Below are 16,573 nucleotides of genomic sequence, written 5' to 3'. Positions count from 1 at the left end.
GAAAATAGGAAATTATTATTGATTTTGTTTCTGTTATTATTGATTTTGTTAGGGCTTCCCTGGTGGCTCAGGCAGTAAAGAATCTGCCTGTAATGCAGGAGACCCAGGTTTGATCCCTGGATTGGGAAAATCCACTGGAGGAGGAAATGGCAACCCACTCCAATATTCTTGCCTGGAGAATTCCACGGACAGAGAAGCCTGGCAGGCTGCAGTCTATGGGATGGATCACAAAGAGTCGGACACGACTGCATGACTAACACACACACGTTGGTTTTGTTTAGTGTGATAATAGTATGCTGGCTAGTTAGGGAAATGCTCTTATTGTTTTAGAAACGCACATAAAATATTTAGTGAGGAAATGTCATACTGACTTTAATTTACTTTGGATACATGAGTAAAGAAGAATTAATTAAATAGGGAAAATCTTAACAAAGGTTACATTTACGAAATGTGTCCATGGGTGTTCATGATATTAGTATTTCTCTCCTTTTTTCTATGTGTATGAAAACACTTCTAAGTAAAAATTAAAGGGACTTCCCTAGCAGTCAAGTAGTTAAGACTGCACTTCCACTGCAGGGGGCATAGGTTCAACCCCCGGTTGGGAAACTAAGATCCCATATGCCCCATGTCACAGCCAGAAAAAAAAAAAATTAAAGAAAAAATTTACCTGAGGAAAAAGCAGTTAATAAGCCTGCTCCTTAAGGACTGGGAACCAACTTTTTTCACAAGCAATACAATGGTGAGTGTTGTGATGCCGGGTATGTCATGACGGTAGTGAGTTCCATGACAGCAGGGACCACGTGGGGTGTCACTCATCATGTGATGTGGCCCCACACACCTGGCCCCCAAATCTGTACACTACAGCGCTGATAAGAGACTGTGAAACGGATAAATCAATGAAGGAAGGGAAGAAATCAGTGTCCAAGGTGGCACAGTACAAAGACCATGGAACTAGGAATGGTAAGATCTGAGTTCAGGTCCACCTCAGCACCAGCTGAATGCATTTTGACAAAGTATGTGACAAGCTGCAGAGGTCAGTTTTTATAGTATGGGGCTGGTCCTATCACCTGCCCGAATGACCTCACAAGGCAGCTGCATGTCTCAGATGTGATAACACGCGAGCAAGCCTCCTTACACACACAACCCCTGTCCAGACACCGTCACACCCTCCCCTGGACGCTGGCAACAGGTGTGGACTTTACTCTTCCTCCGCCACACTTCCCCCAAAAGCCCTCTATCCAGAGGCAGCATAATTTTTTAAAAGCTTCTTATGATAAGATAACTAAGGGAAAAATTTCACACACACAGGGAAGAACCACCAAGAGCACCCACACGCTCCAGTTCTCATTTATCTATTCTCCCCACACATATGCATTATTTGGTTTTCTCTTCTGAAGTATTTTAAATGAAATCCAAGGCACCCCATTATTTCACCCATCAGTAACTCCGTATGTAGCTCTTCTAGAAAAGCAGTTTGTCTCAAAAATGTTTTTTCTGAACACTTTGTCTCCATCAGGATCCAACAAAGTCCTCACTTTGCATTTGACTGTTTCTAAAACCCTTTTAATCTAGGCAGTTCTCCTTCCTTTTTCTCTAACACAATTTTTTTGTTGAGGAGATGGAAATCTTTTAAAAATAAATCATGTCAGGAGGGGATGGGGATAAATTAGGATCATGGGATTGACATTACACACCGCTATATTTAAAACAGATAACCAACAAGGATATTGTTGTTGATAACCAACAAGGATACCGTGTAACACAGGGAAGTCTATTCAATATTCTGTAATAACCTAAATGGGAAAGTAAATCTGAAAAGTAAATACATGCAGTAATATATGTATAACTGAATCACTTTGCTGTACATCTGAAACTAATGCAACACCGTCAATCAACTATACTCCAATGTTGGGGAAGGAAACGGCAGCCCACCCCAGCATTCCTGCCTGGAGAAGTCCATGGACAGAGGAGCCTGGCAGGCTACAGTCCACGGGGTCGCCAAGAAATGACACAACTGAGCAATTAGCGCACACACACACTCCAATATAAAATAAAAATCTTTACAAATCAAGTCACTCATCGACTCAGAATCTCTAATGGCATCCCACTGCTTTATAGAATAAAGAAATACCTAGGAGTCATTCCTTCCTTCATTCATTCAACAAACCATAACGAAGCACCCACTTTGTCCCCCAGACACTACTCCCGGTACCAGGCAGAGAGCAGTGAATAAGGCAGGTCAGACTACCCCACCCTCAAAGGGCTCAGAGTCTAATGAAAAAGACAAGTAACCAACAAGTGAACAAATAAGCAAGCTAGTTTTAGGTGACTATACATGCTGGGATGAAATTAAGACAAGGCAATAAAACATCACACACGGGGGGTCTCTGTCTAAGCGGAGACCTGCGTGACGGGAAGGTGCAGACACATGGAGATCAGAGAGAAGAGCCTACACCAGGGCGGGACAAGCTGGCTGTACTCAAGGAAGAAGAGGTGGCTGGTGAGGCAGCAGCCTGGCGTGAGAGAAGAGCAGGGTAATAGGACGGGGGCGGATAGCCAGCGCGGCCGCACCGTGTAAGTTGCAGACACGTGGTGAGAAGCTGATGTCAAGCGCAAAGGGCTTTGAGCCGGCGTGTCCAGTCTGACTCAGCTCCTCCAGTTCTTGCCCCAGCAGTCTCACTCACATTGGCTCTCATCCCATCCCAAAGACACGCCAAGTTCTTCCTCTCTACATGCTCCTGGTCTTATAGGATGAGCCACCATCCTGACCTTCCCTTTTTTCACATGGCTAACCCCCTTTTTCCAGGCTTCAGTTTCCGGTTGAGAAGGTCCTCCTGACCTTCCACCTACCTCAGTTTCACCACAACACTTCTTCTACATAGCACTTATCAGAGCGGCAATTGGTCAGTGATCTGTATCATTACTGATTTAACGTCTGTCTTCCTCACTAGACTATGAAGAGCAAAAACAACACTGGTCTCGGTTCAATCTCTAGCTCCAAAGCTTGGCACTGGTCCTGGCATGTTAGGCAACAAATTAAATATTTGTTGAATGACTAGACAATGTATTTCAACACTGCACTGCATTTTATAAGAAATAGCCAGTGTCTTGAAATAGGGCTTCCCAGGTGGTAGAGTGGTAAAGAACCCGCCTGCCAGTGCAGGAGACTCAAGAGACACGGGTTTGATCCTTGGGTCAAGAAGATGCCCTGGAGTAGGAAACAGTAACCCACTCCAGTATTCTTGCCTGGAAAATTTCATGGACAGAGGAGCCTGGCGGGCTACAGTCCATGGGGTCTCAAACAGGCAGATGCGACTGAGCAAGTGAAGGTATCTATTCAACATCTGGTCACTTGATCAGAGAACATCAAAGATCCACGATAAAATGAACCTTAGAGATAATCTTGTAAAACCTCTTCATTTAATAATAAAAAGAGGTCTGGAATAGTAAAAGGGTGATATATGAAGTGACTGGACCTCAATTATAAATCAGTTAATCAACATGATTCATCAATTTCCTTTTCACTTCTGATGGAAATTAATACTCTATTAAGTATTCTGTGACTCAGCCAGGGCCACTGTTAGACCATAGGAGGCCTTTAGGCAAAATAGAAGCAGGTACTCTTTTCTCTGAATGGAAAGGCCCATGCTGAGGTTCAGGGCTTGGTGAGTGGCCTGTGGGCTGGACTTTAGCCAGTCTGTCCTCTCAGTCAGAGCCCTGTGCTGCAAACCACTTGCATAACCACGGGTGGTGATCTTGGAATTAACCATAAACTTCCTTTGTGCCAGTTAAGTGCGTCAGGTCCATGAGTGATGACAAGAGGCATACGACAATCTCAGGGAGCCAGGCTGGCCCACAAGCCACTCAAAACTAGGATGGAGCTGCATGCAACCTCCCAACAAGCCCAGACTCTAGCCTCCCCAAAAAAGTCATGGGAACATGTTGAATATGGAGAAACATCTATTCAGCTTGTAGTCTGCTATAAAAGAATTTAATTGGAATGCCAAGACATATGAGAAATTATAAAAGGTTGGAAAGGCCAAGGTTAAAGAGCCAATTCAGAAGCGCAATCCAGACACTACAAGAACACATGTTGAAAATGCAATCCACCAGAAGAGCCAAACAATTAATTTCTTTTTTGTTGTTTTTAATTTATTTATTTTTAATTGAAGGATAATTGCTTTACAGTACTATGTTGGTTTCTGCCATACATCAACATGAATCAGCCATAGGTACACAAGCAAGCAATTAATTTCTTGAGCATGAACGCTGGGCTTCCTGCTATGGCAGCGGGAAGTTCAAACTACCAGCAAAGTGACAAAGTTCACAGCTGCTGGTTGGGTCTGCAGATGCTACACTAAGGAATATGAACCTTGAAAAGATTTTGCCCTGATGGGTACATGAGAACACCAACTGGAAGTGCAGAAGGTTCAAACAGAACAAAAGGAAGACGCAAGGAGCAGTCCCACACCCTAACACCACAACAAAACCAAGTGTGTGTGTTGCTGCAGGAAATGGCAAATGACACTATTGATACTATGTATGAAACAGGTAACTAATGAAAACCTACTGTATGGCATAGGGAAAGCTACTCAATGTTCTGTGGTGACCTAAATGCGAGGGAATCCAAAAAAGAGGGGATATATGTACATTTACAGCTAATTCACTTTGCTGTATAGTAGAAATGAAAACCACATTGTAAAAGAACTAGACCCGAATAAAAAAATTTTAAATAAATAATAGAAAAAAATGAAATGGCAGATGAAGCTGGTCTTGATCTCAAATGCAACTGCCAAGGAGTCAGTAGGTTCTGTGGGCACAAGTGTTGCTTAACACCATGAACTATATAAGAGACTTGCTTGCCTGCATGATCAAGAATAATTTACAGAACTGGTGCTTCTGTTTACTTTACTGGCTTCTAAAATATTTTGTATGTATACACAGAAGAGTTTCACTCCAATTACACTAAGAACACTATATATGCCAGAATGTCTAAACACTATTTGTCTGTAATGCTTTTTTTTGCCTTGCTATACTTCCTAGTACATTAAGAAATTGCAGGGAGTTTCCACTTTGACATATTTTATGGTTCTGTATATTACGTGTATGAGGAACATCTTTTTGTTGATGACTTTGAAAGAGTAGCATTAGTTTGTTGTGCATGAAACATGTTTCTCAAAAGTTACATCAAAAAATTGAACATCACAGACTTCCTTGGTGGTCCAGTGGCTAAGACTCCTCACTCCCAATGTAGGGGGGCCCAAGTTTGACCCTTGGTCAGGGAACTAGACCCCACATGCTGCAACTAAGCATTTGCATGCCACAACTAAAGATCCTGCATGCAGAAACTAAGATCTGGCTCAGTCAAATGAATAAATAAAAATAAATATTAAAAACTCTAATACCAAGAGTGAAGTATAGAAGAAAGGTTTGGATTTTTTTTTTTTTTTAAAGATGTGATCTCTGCTCTCAGTGGAGAAGAAAGCCCAGTTTTAGAGCACATTGCCTCAGGACAGTGTTTAAAGACAACCCAGAGACGCTGCCATGGAGCAGGCAGATGAAGCCACAGAGTTTGGTTACAATCCCCAAAGAAAGAAAAAACTGAACAAAGGAAATGCGCCATACTCTACAACTTCAGGGGCGTTGTCGTGTCTTTGTGGACAGACAGAATAGGGGATGAGAGCAGCAATGATCACAGTACAATGTGCTCAAAGACTTAGCTCAAACCTACTGGGCTCAGGGACTGAACCCGGTTGAGTGGAGCTCGTCTGGAGACTCTGAGCTCCTCAAGGGTTGGGTGTTGTTCCTCCATCACGATTCACAGTGCAGGGCACTTGGACCACTTGCTCCTCTGTGGCTCCCTCCTGACACCGGGACTTCCTTGAGGGCACGGACCTGGTCATATTCAGAAGCTGCATTTCACATGGTTTAGAGCCCCAGTGCCCAGCACAGTCCCACGCAACACACAAGAATCCCTTGGTAATCCCTTGGTGGGAATGAAGCAAGTTTTGAAGGAAATGAGCAGAGCCTATATTGGCATAGAAGGTAGGGTAAAAGTTGGAAGAATATTAGAAGATCTTAAAAGGAGAGTTAAATTTACCCTACCTAAGGAAAGATTCCTATGTGTAAGTAGTACAATGAAAATCAATTTGTGGAAGATGTGGTGTGTGTGTGAGAGACACAGACAGACAGTCGTACAGACACAAGGAAGGAAGATGAGGAGATGGGTCCGGAGAGTCAGGATACAATCTTTTTTCTTCCAAGGATATCCTTTTATTCTTTTCCCATCACAGGAAGAATTTTGTTCCCCACACCAAGTGAACGTATTAAATAAACTAATTCATTTCACCATGCGTATGAATCAAGACATAAAGAATATCATATGCAATTGAATCATGTTCTAGAATTTCTTCTATTGGCCTGCAGGCAATTGGAGCTTTCAATCAGCATGAGATAACCAGCCTTAGTTAATCAAGGTAATAAGATTCCAAACAAAAGAAGTAAATTTCTTGATTGTTCTGTACAACTGTATTGTGTTTTTGAAGAACTCTTGCCTGGCGGAGTTCACAGCATTGGCCAAGGCAGGAGAGCTCATGGAAAATGCTCGTTGGCTCAGTGAGCTGGCTAAGCAGATTTATAGACTGGCCCACTCCCCACTCATTATCCAGGATAGGGTCCAAAGAATGACTGGCTTCATCACTGGGACTGCGCCACTTCAAAAATAAGAGGTTATTCCACAAGGGGAAACAGATCATGCAACGGCCCACAAGAGCAAGTTGGGCAACCAAGATGGCCCCTCGCCCCACCTTGGCTCAGTCATGAGACTTGCTTTAGTCCGTGAGATGTTAGGAAACAAGACCCAAAAGAGAAGATGTGAAAAAGCACTATGCATTTCCGCTTACGCTCTTACATTTTTGACAACCCGATGAAAAAAGAACATGCTTCAGCTGGCCCTCTGAAACATCACCATCTAATAGAATTTTTAGTGGTAATGCATACATTCAATAGCAGCATTGTCAGCTATTATGATTCAAAAGTGGAAATTTTAATATTATTTCATTTTAATTAATTTAATTTAAAATAGCTATACGTAGCTAAATGGCTACCATATTAAGTAAAACAGCTATGATACATGATAGACACTTCCCACCTCCCTGCCTAGAGTAGAACCAGATTATCCCAGTTGCTCCTGCTGAAGCCACCCTATATTAACCCACCATCTACTAATTCCAGACACATAAGCAACAAATGCTTATTGTTACATGCCACTGAGGTTTTGTGGTTGTTTGTTACACAGCAAGAGCTAGCTGATACATTTATTTTCTGACTTCCACCTGCCTGTCCCAGGAAGAATCCTCCTATTCCAACAAAAATACTCTGCTCCAGTGGGATCATATTCCTCACTTTCCCAGCACCTGCCAAGCTTGTTCCACCATCATGCACTCGCCACAGCAGTTATCTTCTATTTCTGGCCTCTCCATTTCTGCCTCCGTCTACCGAAATTGGACCTGTCTTTCAAATCTTATATGTAATCTTCTCTGTAAAATATTCCCTCACTACTCCAATTCACAGCAATCCCTTTGGTCCATCACATGTTTTAGGGTTGATGTTGAAAGCATCATGAGTCAGACACAGACTTGGGCTGATATCCTAGCTTGGGCATTTTTAATTGATGCTATGGCCTTGAGTAATTACTAATTATTATTCCTTCATCTAAAAAAAGAGGGGCAAGTTGCCGTGAGGATTAAATAATGTAAGACTAGCTAGACCCTGACACATGTAGATATACTCACCCAATAACTGTTTTCCATTTCAATGGATTTCCTTTCTTTTTCCTAATCTAGTGCCCAGAACAGTACAGACCATCTAGTTCATACTCACACTCCCTGTCAATTCACTTTTTCATTCAGAGCCCTGTAAGGGTTTCTACCAGCTAAAAGAGCATCTATACAACAGACAGTGGTGGACGCTGTGGCATGGCCCCAGATCCCTCTTCAGCTCCTGGGAATGCAGCCCTCAGCCCTCCTCTTTGATAACTGCCTCACCCAAGGGTCATACCTCCTTCCAGGGCAGCCCTAATCTAATCACTGATCACCTTCTCAGGAGACTTGAGAGAGCTCTGAAAGGCTTATCCCACCTCCAGAGCTCCCAGAAGGGTAGCAGGCATCTTGCTGACTTGCATTGAAGCTCAGCTACTCCCTCCACTCAATCCTTCTTCACTGCCCTCCCTTCCACAGGGGTGGATCTGAGGCGCTCCCCCTAGTGAAATATCCTGCCTGCTAATCTCTATCTCAGGGCTTCCACGGTGGCTCAGACAGTAAAGAATCTGTGTGCAATTTGGGAGACCTGGGTTTGATCCCGGGGTTGGGAAGATCCCCTGGAGAAGGGAGTGGCAACCCACTCTAATATTCTTCCTGGAGAGTCCCATGGACAGAGGAGCCTGGCCAGATACAGTCCATGGGAATGCAAAGAGTGCAACATGACTAAGTGACTAACACTTTCACTTACAATCTCTATCTTGGAGTCCTTCCTGGGAACTGATCCTGTAGCACAGAAGTTAAAATGTGAAGAGGGCTCTGGGAGTCTTTCTCCTTGATTTGCAGATTAAAACCCCAAATAGGCTCAGGGGACTTCCCTTGTGGTCCAGGGGCTAATACTCCACCCTCCCAAGGCAGAGGGCTAGGGTTCCACCCCTGGTCAGAGAACTATATCCCATATGCCACAACTAAGGGTTCCAAAGTCGCAACTTAAAAAAAAAAAAAAGATAATTCAGGCTGCAACTAAAGACTCTGCATGCCACAATCAAGGCCTGGTGCAGCCAAATATATAAACATTTTTATAAACAAATAGGCTCAGAAGGTGTGGATTGACAGGAATCATTTTCCAACAATAGATTCTCTAAGTCTGTAGAATGTAATGTGTTTAGTCTGATGTCACAAGTAAAGGAGAGGAGGAGAGCCCTAATTTAACACAGAGGTTCTGAGCTTAGAATCCAATGATCCCCCCCCCGCCCCCCAATAGAATTCATGGGTCTGTTAACTTAGAAAAATAAACTTAATCTTAATTTTCAGTAGCCCATAACCCAAATTTAGCATTTCCTTCCATTGTAAGTGTAGGCAGCAATTGTATTAGCGCTTAATGACTTTGCCACTAACAGAAGTCACAGATATGCTCCTATCACATTATAGTCACTATATAGTCATTATAATAGGTGTCTCTGAATACTGTTTACAGTCCCATGACCTTGAAAGTTGAGTCATTAGCTGACCATACACTGGAGCCACTACTTCACCTTGTTATTTGATATGCTTTTTTTTTTTTAATGACATGTATGACTTCAAACAACTTTTTAAAAATACTTTAACTCGTATTTCAACAGAATTGATTTCCTTGGAAATCCTATGGATTTTATCTTGCACATTTAAAAACCTAAGAGGGAGTTTTCTAGGCTACAGCAGACTGCCCAAGGAAGTCAGGGCGGTGGGGATAGCAAGGGGACACCCTCTGCGGGTGAAGACTTCAAGGACTCATTCTTTTTCTGCAAAGCCGACAAGCTCCACGTGGGTGTTGTCCCGGGCGCAGTCTGCCAGATCAGACCAGCAGAGCCATTTCAGGGGCAGGACAGGCTCCAGCCGCTGTTGGCGCTGTTCCCCCGCCCCTCTTCTGGAATGCACACAGCTTTATATGAAATCCACATGGTGCGCGGCAGCGACAGGAGGCGGCACGAAAGGACTTAACCAAGTTGACAGCGTCCCCGCGCCCAGCCAGTCCGGAGAAGCTCCAGAGAGCGAAAGGTCCCTCCCTGTCCCTCTCCCCATCTGGCCCCCCACCCCCCATGGTGACAATGGTCAGCTACAGGAAATTGGATCACCGGGGCGCCCTGCTTTCCCAGCCCTGAACTCTGGACACAGAGCAGAATCGTTGCCAAGACATATCCGGAGTCCACACACACAAATGCAGGGGCTGTCGACTGCATTCCCGGGGAGGAGAGCTGGGCTTGGCGGTTTTTTCCTAACCGCGGCACCTACGGGAGTCCCGGGGCCCGCGCGCCGGCTGCGACCCAGCTCTGGCCTTCGTCCGGCGCCTGGTCCCAAGCGGACCGGGTCCTGTCCCCCAAAAGCAGGGGACAATGGCGAGAAGCGCACAGACTTCCCGGCCCACTGCCGCGGGAGAGGAAACTCCGCCCGGGTCCCGGGGTCCGGGGTCACAGAGTCCTGGACTCTGGCAGTGCGCGCGCGGGGCGGCGCAGACGGGGCGAGCTCCCCAGAACCCACTGCCCCTCCTCGAACGACCGTGACCAGGCGGCGGGCAGGCGTCGGCTGGCCGGGCAGAGGCGGGAGCCCACTTGGGCTTGGAGACGGAGCGCCGCAGCCCGCGCCCCGGCGGCCACCGGGTGCGGGTGCCCGCCCACGACGCTCAGGTCCGTCCGGCTCCGCGGGCGCCCCCGGCCCGCCCGGGCCTTCCTTCAGACGCCGCCTCAGCCCCTCGCGGCCTCCCGCCCAAGTGCCCCCACCTCCCGCCCCGGGTCGCACTCACGTAGACCGAGTCGATGTCGGATCTGTCGAAGAAGTGGAGCGCGGTGCTCAGCTCCAGGGCTGGAGAGACGAGGTCGTCTCCGGCCTCCAGCTCCAGGTCCCCATGTTCGGGGCCGAAAGGAAAGAGCTCCTGGCGGCTCAGGCAGCCCCCAGGCCCCGCTAACAGCAGCTGCAGCAGCAGCGCCCGCGTCCACGCAGCTCCGCTCCGGCGGACCGTGGCCAACATGTTCCCGGAGCGCCGTCCCGCAAACCGAGGAGCTCTGCGGCCGGAGGCTGAGGAAGGCGGAGATGTAACCGGACGCCCCTCGGCAGCCCCTCCGCGCCTCCCTCCTCGCGAGGTTCCCACACCGGGAAACAGGGGAGGGGAGCCGAGGGGAGATGGGGAGGGCCCCGCCCCGTCCGCGGAGGCTGCCCAATGGCCGCGAGGGGGAGGGCGAGGGGCGACACCGAATCCCCCAGCCGTCCGGGTCCGGTCGCCCTCGTTCCCCGCCGGGTAATGGGCGCTAGAGGCCGCGATTCCCAAAACCAACCCAGTTCCTCCCGAACGGCCCCTGCGGGAGGTAAGAATAGAGTGCCGGGCTCTGCACCATTGTCCTTGGCCCAGGGCTAAGTCGTAGAGATCCGGCGACGTGGAAATGCCCCGCATGCGGGCACAGCCCACCCCAAAGCTGTTTGGTGGCGTCCGGAGGTCGGACTCACATGGTCAGACTGGTAGGAAGAGGGGGTAGGTGCTGAGGATTAACAAGAAGGGATCCGGCCAGGACCACGGCTATTTACTCAAGCATCCATTCTTTCAACTTAACATTGAGTGCGGGATCCTGTGCTTCGTAATGGGAAGTTGGGCCAAAAATCGGGTCCAACCTCCAGAGTCAAAGTGATGAGTGTAGAACACCATTCAGGGTAAGGCCCCCCAAGTGATAAAGGACATCGGGACTGGAATAACTGGCCAAGGATGGCGTCTCTGGGGATTTGGAAATCAGTTCTACCGGAAAGGATAGAATTTCATTCAGGGGGCTGGAGAAGGAACTTTCTAGAAGCTGGAGTGGATGCCGTTCCCCCAGGAAAGGAATCCTATTCCTAGTAAAACCTTTAATACCAACGCTAGGAATTTGAACTCTCTCTAACATCCACTGAAGAATTATTTAGAGTTTTTGACAAAGGGAGATAAACGGTGTAAATTGTATCCTAAATAATCCCTTGATCATTAATTTGGCCCTGGGTTGAAAGAAGAGACGCAGGGGTCATCCAAGGATCATTGAAAGGAAAAATTTAAAAAGGATGAGAAAAAAACAGTGGAAGTTGAGAAAAAAAAAATCTAAAAGGCATTATAATAAATAAGGAATAAAACCTGATTATAAATTTGATATGGGAAGGGAGAGGAGAGAAACTTTTAAATTGAGTGAAAGGTTTTGAGCCTAGAGCATTGCAAACCCTCTGCTGCCTTATGAAGTCAGGGAATGGGAGTTGGGACTTTGGGAGTTGGATTTGTTTGATGTCAGACTTGTTAACCTGGAGAGGTCAACAATCCTTCCCTCCCCGCCCCCCAACCCCCAGCCCTGTTGCCAGCTAAAATTAAGGACCTGGGACCAAGTCTGGGAGAATTCTCCCAATAAACAGTGAATTCTGTATCATATTTAGATATTTAGGGAACATGAGTCCTGAACCAGTAGAAACTACAAGGAAAGTCAATGAAATACACCCATGTTTTGCAATCACAATAACTCAGGGAGACAGAAACCACCCCCACATACAGAAGATGGACAGAGAGAGCCAGAGAGGTTTAAATCACTTTGCCAAAGTTACACATCTGGAAGCCTCTATGGGGACCCAGGGTGGTCCGACTCCAGGGACCCCTTAACCACAACATTAGGTGGAGCCATTATTGCTACAGTTGTTTCCCTTGATGCTAAAGAGTGATTAACACAGCCTGCAATCTGTTGCCAAATTCAGTGGCTTTTCTTTCAATTCCCTCCCAGAGATGCAGTGCCCTGGAGCCTCTGTCCTGCCCAGGAAGACCTCTGACTCTATCCCATGCTATCCATAGTAGCCTCAGCTGCTGCATCACCCACTTCTGTCTTTTGGTCTCCAGGAGACTCTTCCTCCTCTGTGCTCACCTGAACGGCCTCAGATTTCCCAGTGTGTACCCCGCCAGTCTTATCCCGCCTGCCCTTCAGATTTTCCCCTTCCAAACCTCCTCCCCACACCTTTTATCTCACATCACTGCCGGCTCTGAAGCCGCAGTCTGCCCCTGGAATGATCTCACCCCTTCTCCTGAATTCTCTGCCTTTTTAGTACGCAGACCGCTTCTGAAACTCCCATTGGTCCATGGAAATCTCCTTCGCTAATACAGAAGCAAGAGCCTTTCTCCACTCTGCCGGTTCAGGGAAGCTTGGAGTCCAGTCTGTCTGAGGCCTGGGCTCTGCCATTTACTACCCCTGTTCACTTGGGCAGGTTTCTGTATCCTTCTCGTTTGCATGGAATGTTCGTACCTACAATCAAAGAATTGTTATGGGAATTACCCAAGATGATCCACAAAATGCTCCTAGCACCAAACTGGAGCATAAAGGAAGTACTCAGTTAATACTAAGCCATCATCATCTAAATGTATGTTTTTCATGATTCTTATTATTTCCGCAATTACTAAGAATCCACTTGGAGTCAGACACTGTACTAGGAATTCTAAATACAAAGACCCTTAACTCATAATCCCTTTTGCAAGCAGCTCATAGTCTACTGGGAAAGACAGACACACCTGTAACACCGTGGGATATTTAACAGATAGAAAGCAACAACAGATGCCCCTTGTTGAATGCCTGCTTCTGCTAGATGCTTTATGGAACATCAGATTTAATACTAAAAACAACTGCACAAGCTAGTAGTTTTATAGTAGATGTAGGGGAAATGAGAGCTGCAAAAGTTAATGTGCCCAGTTTCACACAGTCAGTGGAAGAGCCAGGGTTTGAATCCCAGTGTATCTGAAACTGATACATGTATATGTAACCCTATGGCCTGTAGCCTGCCAGGTTCCTTTGTCCATGGGATTCTCTAGGCAAGAATACTGGAGTGGGTTGCCATGTCCTCCTCCAGAGGATCTTCCTGACCCAGGGACTGAACCCTCTTAAGCCTTACATCTTCTGCATTGGCAGGCGGGTTCTTTACCAGTAGCACCACCTGGGAAGCCTATTTGCGTATATGTCTGTTCCCTAATGTCATTAGTATCATCTTGCTTAATAAGTCTGGGGTATACTGTAAACTATCTGTCATTTCCTATTTATAGCCCTATACTCAATGCACGTTTCATGGGCTGGGGGAATGTGACATCTATGCTGTGCCTCCCATTAGAACAACGTGGGCTGAGTGCCAGCCACTTTAGAATTTATAGTTTCAAATACATGTAGGATGTAATAATAATCTACATCATAGAATATTTAATTTCATACTTTGCTCTGGTCATTATCTAAGTGTATTTAACACCTAGATGTTTCTTTCTAGTTGTTTTTTGTGTTTTTTCTTTCCAGATATAAGCTTCTTGGAGTGAGGATCACGTGTTCTGTTTCTTTTCCAGAGTTCACAGAGCCTAACCCAACGCTGTATGCAACCTTTAATAAAAGTCAAGAGTTTCAGAATTCCCTAGTACTTTTAAGAATCATTTGATATCTGCAGTAACATTCAGTTCAGTTCAGTTGCTCAGTTGTGTCTGACCCCGTGTTCTGCAGCATGCCAGGCTTCCCTGTCCATGACCAACTCCTGGAGCTTGCCCAAACTCATGTCCATCAAGTCGGTGATGCCATCCAACCATCTCATATACGCACTCAGAGTTACATGATCACACCAGTTTTTTTCTATGGCTGGAAATGTAAACCCTTGCATATATTATATTCTTTTAAAAGGGCAGCAGAGGATGAGATAGTTAGATAGCATCACCAACTCAATGGACATGAGTTTGAGTAAATTCCAGGAGACAATGAAAGACAGGGAAGCCTGGCGTGCTGCAGTCCATGGGGCAGCGAAAAGTTGGGCACGACTTAGCAGCTGAACAACAACAAAAATTGACTTCTGGGCTGTGCTGTGTCTTTGTTGCCATGTGAACTTTTCTCTAGTTGCAGTGAGTGGGGACTACTCTCTAGTTGCGGTGTGTGGGCTTCTCATTGCAGTGGCCTTTCTTGTTGGGGAGCATGGGCTCTAGAGCATGCGGGCTTCAGTAGCTGTGGCTCACGGGCTCTGTAATTGCGGCTCTGGGCCCTAGAGCACAGGCTCAGTAGTTTTGGCACATGGGCCTAGTTGCTCTGTGGCATGTGGGAATCCTCCCAGACCACAGGTTGAACCTGTGTCTCCTGCATTGGCAGGCAGATTCTTTACTACTGAGCCACCAGAGAAGCCCCACCAGTTTTCATCGTGTTTTGAAGTTAAACCCTATACTTTTGAGATGCGCACTCTTTTGTTGACAGCTATAATCAGATGAGGCAAGAAGACAAAATTTAAAAAGCAGGCTGTAGCTGTAAGGAGCCAAGGTATCTTTTCTATTTGGCTTATTCAGACAGATATCCAGGCAATTGAGCAGAAAAATAGCTCAGTTGTCTGTTTCGCTGAAGGAGACATCTATTATAGTCCCCCTCTCCTGTGAGGTTTGGCCACTGACCCCACATGGCCAGGGAAGCTTTATTTACCGGATGTCATGCAGAGTTCAATATATTAGTGTTTCAATTCCAGGGAAACTCACTTAATTCAGGAATAAGGTGATTGCTATTTTAAAAAACTTAAGCTCAGTTGTTATAAGGATGTGTGCGTGTGTCTTCAGTTGCTCAGTTGTGTCTGACTCTTTGGGACCCCATGGACTATAGCCCACCAGGTCTTCTGTCCATGGGATTTTTCCAGGTAAGAATACCGAAACGGGGAGCCATTTCCTTCTCCAGGGGATCTTCCCACTCCAGGGATCAAACTTGTGTCTCTTGGGCCCCTTGCATTGGCACATTTACCACTGTGCCAAGGATACTATAAATTAAATGACCATCCCTACTAGACAATGAGAATCAAGCAGGATTTGGTGCTCAATCTATTGTCTTTTCAAAGGAGATTTGAATTAAAAGTATTTAGAGGAAATGCGGTTATGTCCATCAACGTATTTCGTTTGGAAGACGCCACAGTTTCCAGGATAAAGTTTAATCCTTCTATTTCTACATCCTGTCTTCAAATCTGTACATTATGCTGGTTCATCAGACCTCCAGCATAACCTGCCTCTTGTCATTGTTTTATTATTTTTATTTTGATTTATGTAATTTACAGACTTACGTAAATGTTGCAAGAGTAATACAAAAACTCTCATGTACCCTTCACCCAAATTTCCTCTTAACATTTTACCATAATTGCTTTTTCTGTCTCCTTTCTCTCTCTCTCTGTATATAGATAGATACTCACACAAGTTTTATCCAGATGATTGAGGATACGTTTGACCATGATGTTTCTTTGTCTCTAAATACTTTGATGTATATTTCCTAAAAACTGAAACATTCTCTTACATAGCCACAATATAATAGTTGAAATAATGACATTGACATGCATGTTAACTTTGATCAGTTGATTCAAGTAGTGTATGCCAGGTTTTTCCACTTGATTTTTTTTTCAAAAGTAAAATTAGCTAGTAAGGTTTCCTTAAGCACCAGAAGTATTACTCTTGTTGTTTATAAAATCTTATCATCTTTCCCATTTTCAGGGTTTGTAAAACATCTGCATATATTTAGTTCCATTTCCAATCTCTATTTTTCAAATTTTTCACTTCATATAAATTTTCCTCTCCAAAATCATTTGTGAGAATAACAGTTATAACCACATTGAATTCCAAGATATGTTCATCCCAAGACAATACTACAGGAAATTTAGGAGATTAGCCCAAAAGCTTATATTAATGACTTTTCAGCTCCAGTTCATAATTTTCTTATTCCAGTAATGGATTTTCATATGTTAATTTAATTACCTGTATTATTTTTTCTATCCTTATGGAGATATAATTGACAAATTAAAATTGTATATACTTAAGCTGT

At 45.3% G+C, this 16,573-nt stretch overlaps 1 protein-coding gene and 1 long non-coding RNA gene across 3 annotated transcripts in view; one reads left to right on the top strand and one right to left on the bottom strand.

Annotated features, from left to right (window-relative positions):
• Window positions 1–11,010, bottom strand: part of NID1 (nidogen 1) — a 91,764-nt gene extending 80,754 nt beyond the window's left edge. Inside the window, exon 1 of one of the 2 annotated variants that reach the window (XM_043477035.1) lies at window positions 10,537–11,010. In XM_043477035.1, coding sequence (XP_043332970.1) covers window positions 10,537–10,761 — 225 coding nt within the window. In that variant the 5' untranslated portion in view covers window positions 10,762–11,010. The remainder of the gene's footprint in view (window positions 1–10,536) is intronic. The other variant, XM_043477034.1, reaches the window with a different exon arrangement.
• On the top strand, window positions 10,983–14,151 carry LOC122446610. Its single transcript, XR_006270935.1, has 3 exons — window positions 10,983–11,095; window positions 12,987–13,139; window positions 14,054–14,151. It is a non-coding gene; the product is annotated as an uncharacterized LOC122446610 (long non-coding RNA).
• Window positions 14,152–16,573: the final 2,422 nt, after the last annotated feature.

This window comes from Cervus canadensis, chromosome 8, assembly GCF_019320065.1.
Source record: "Cervus canadensis isolate Bull #8, Minnesota chromosome 8, ASM1932006v1, whole genome shotgun sequence".
Taxonomy (NCBI): domain Eukaryota; kingdom Metazoa; phylum Chordata; class Mammalia; order Artiodactyla; family Cervidae; genus Cervus; species Cervus canadensis.
The sequence above is the reverse complement of the archived record's forward strand: the minus strand, read 5'-3'. Positions and strand labels throughout refer to the sequence as shown.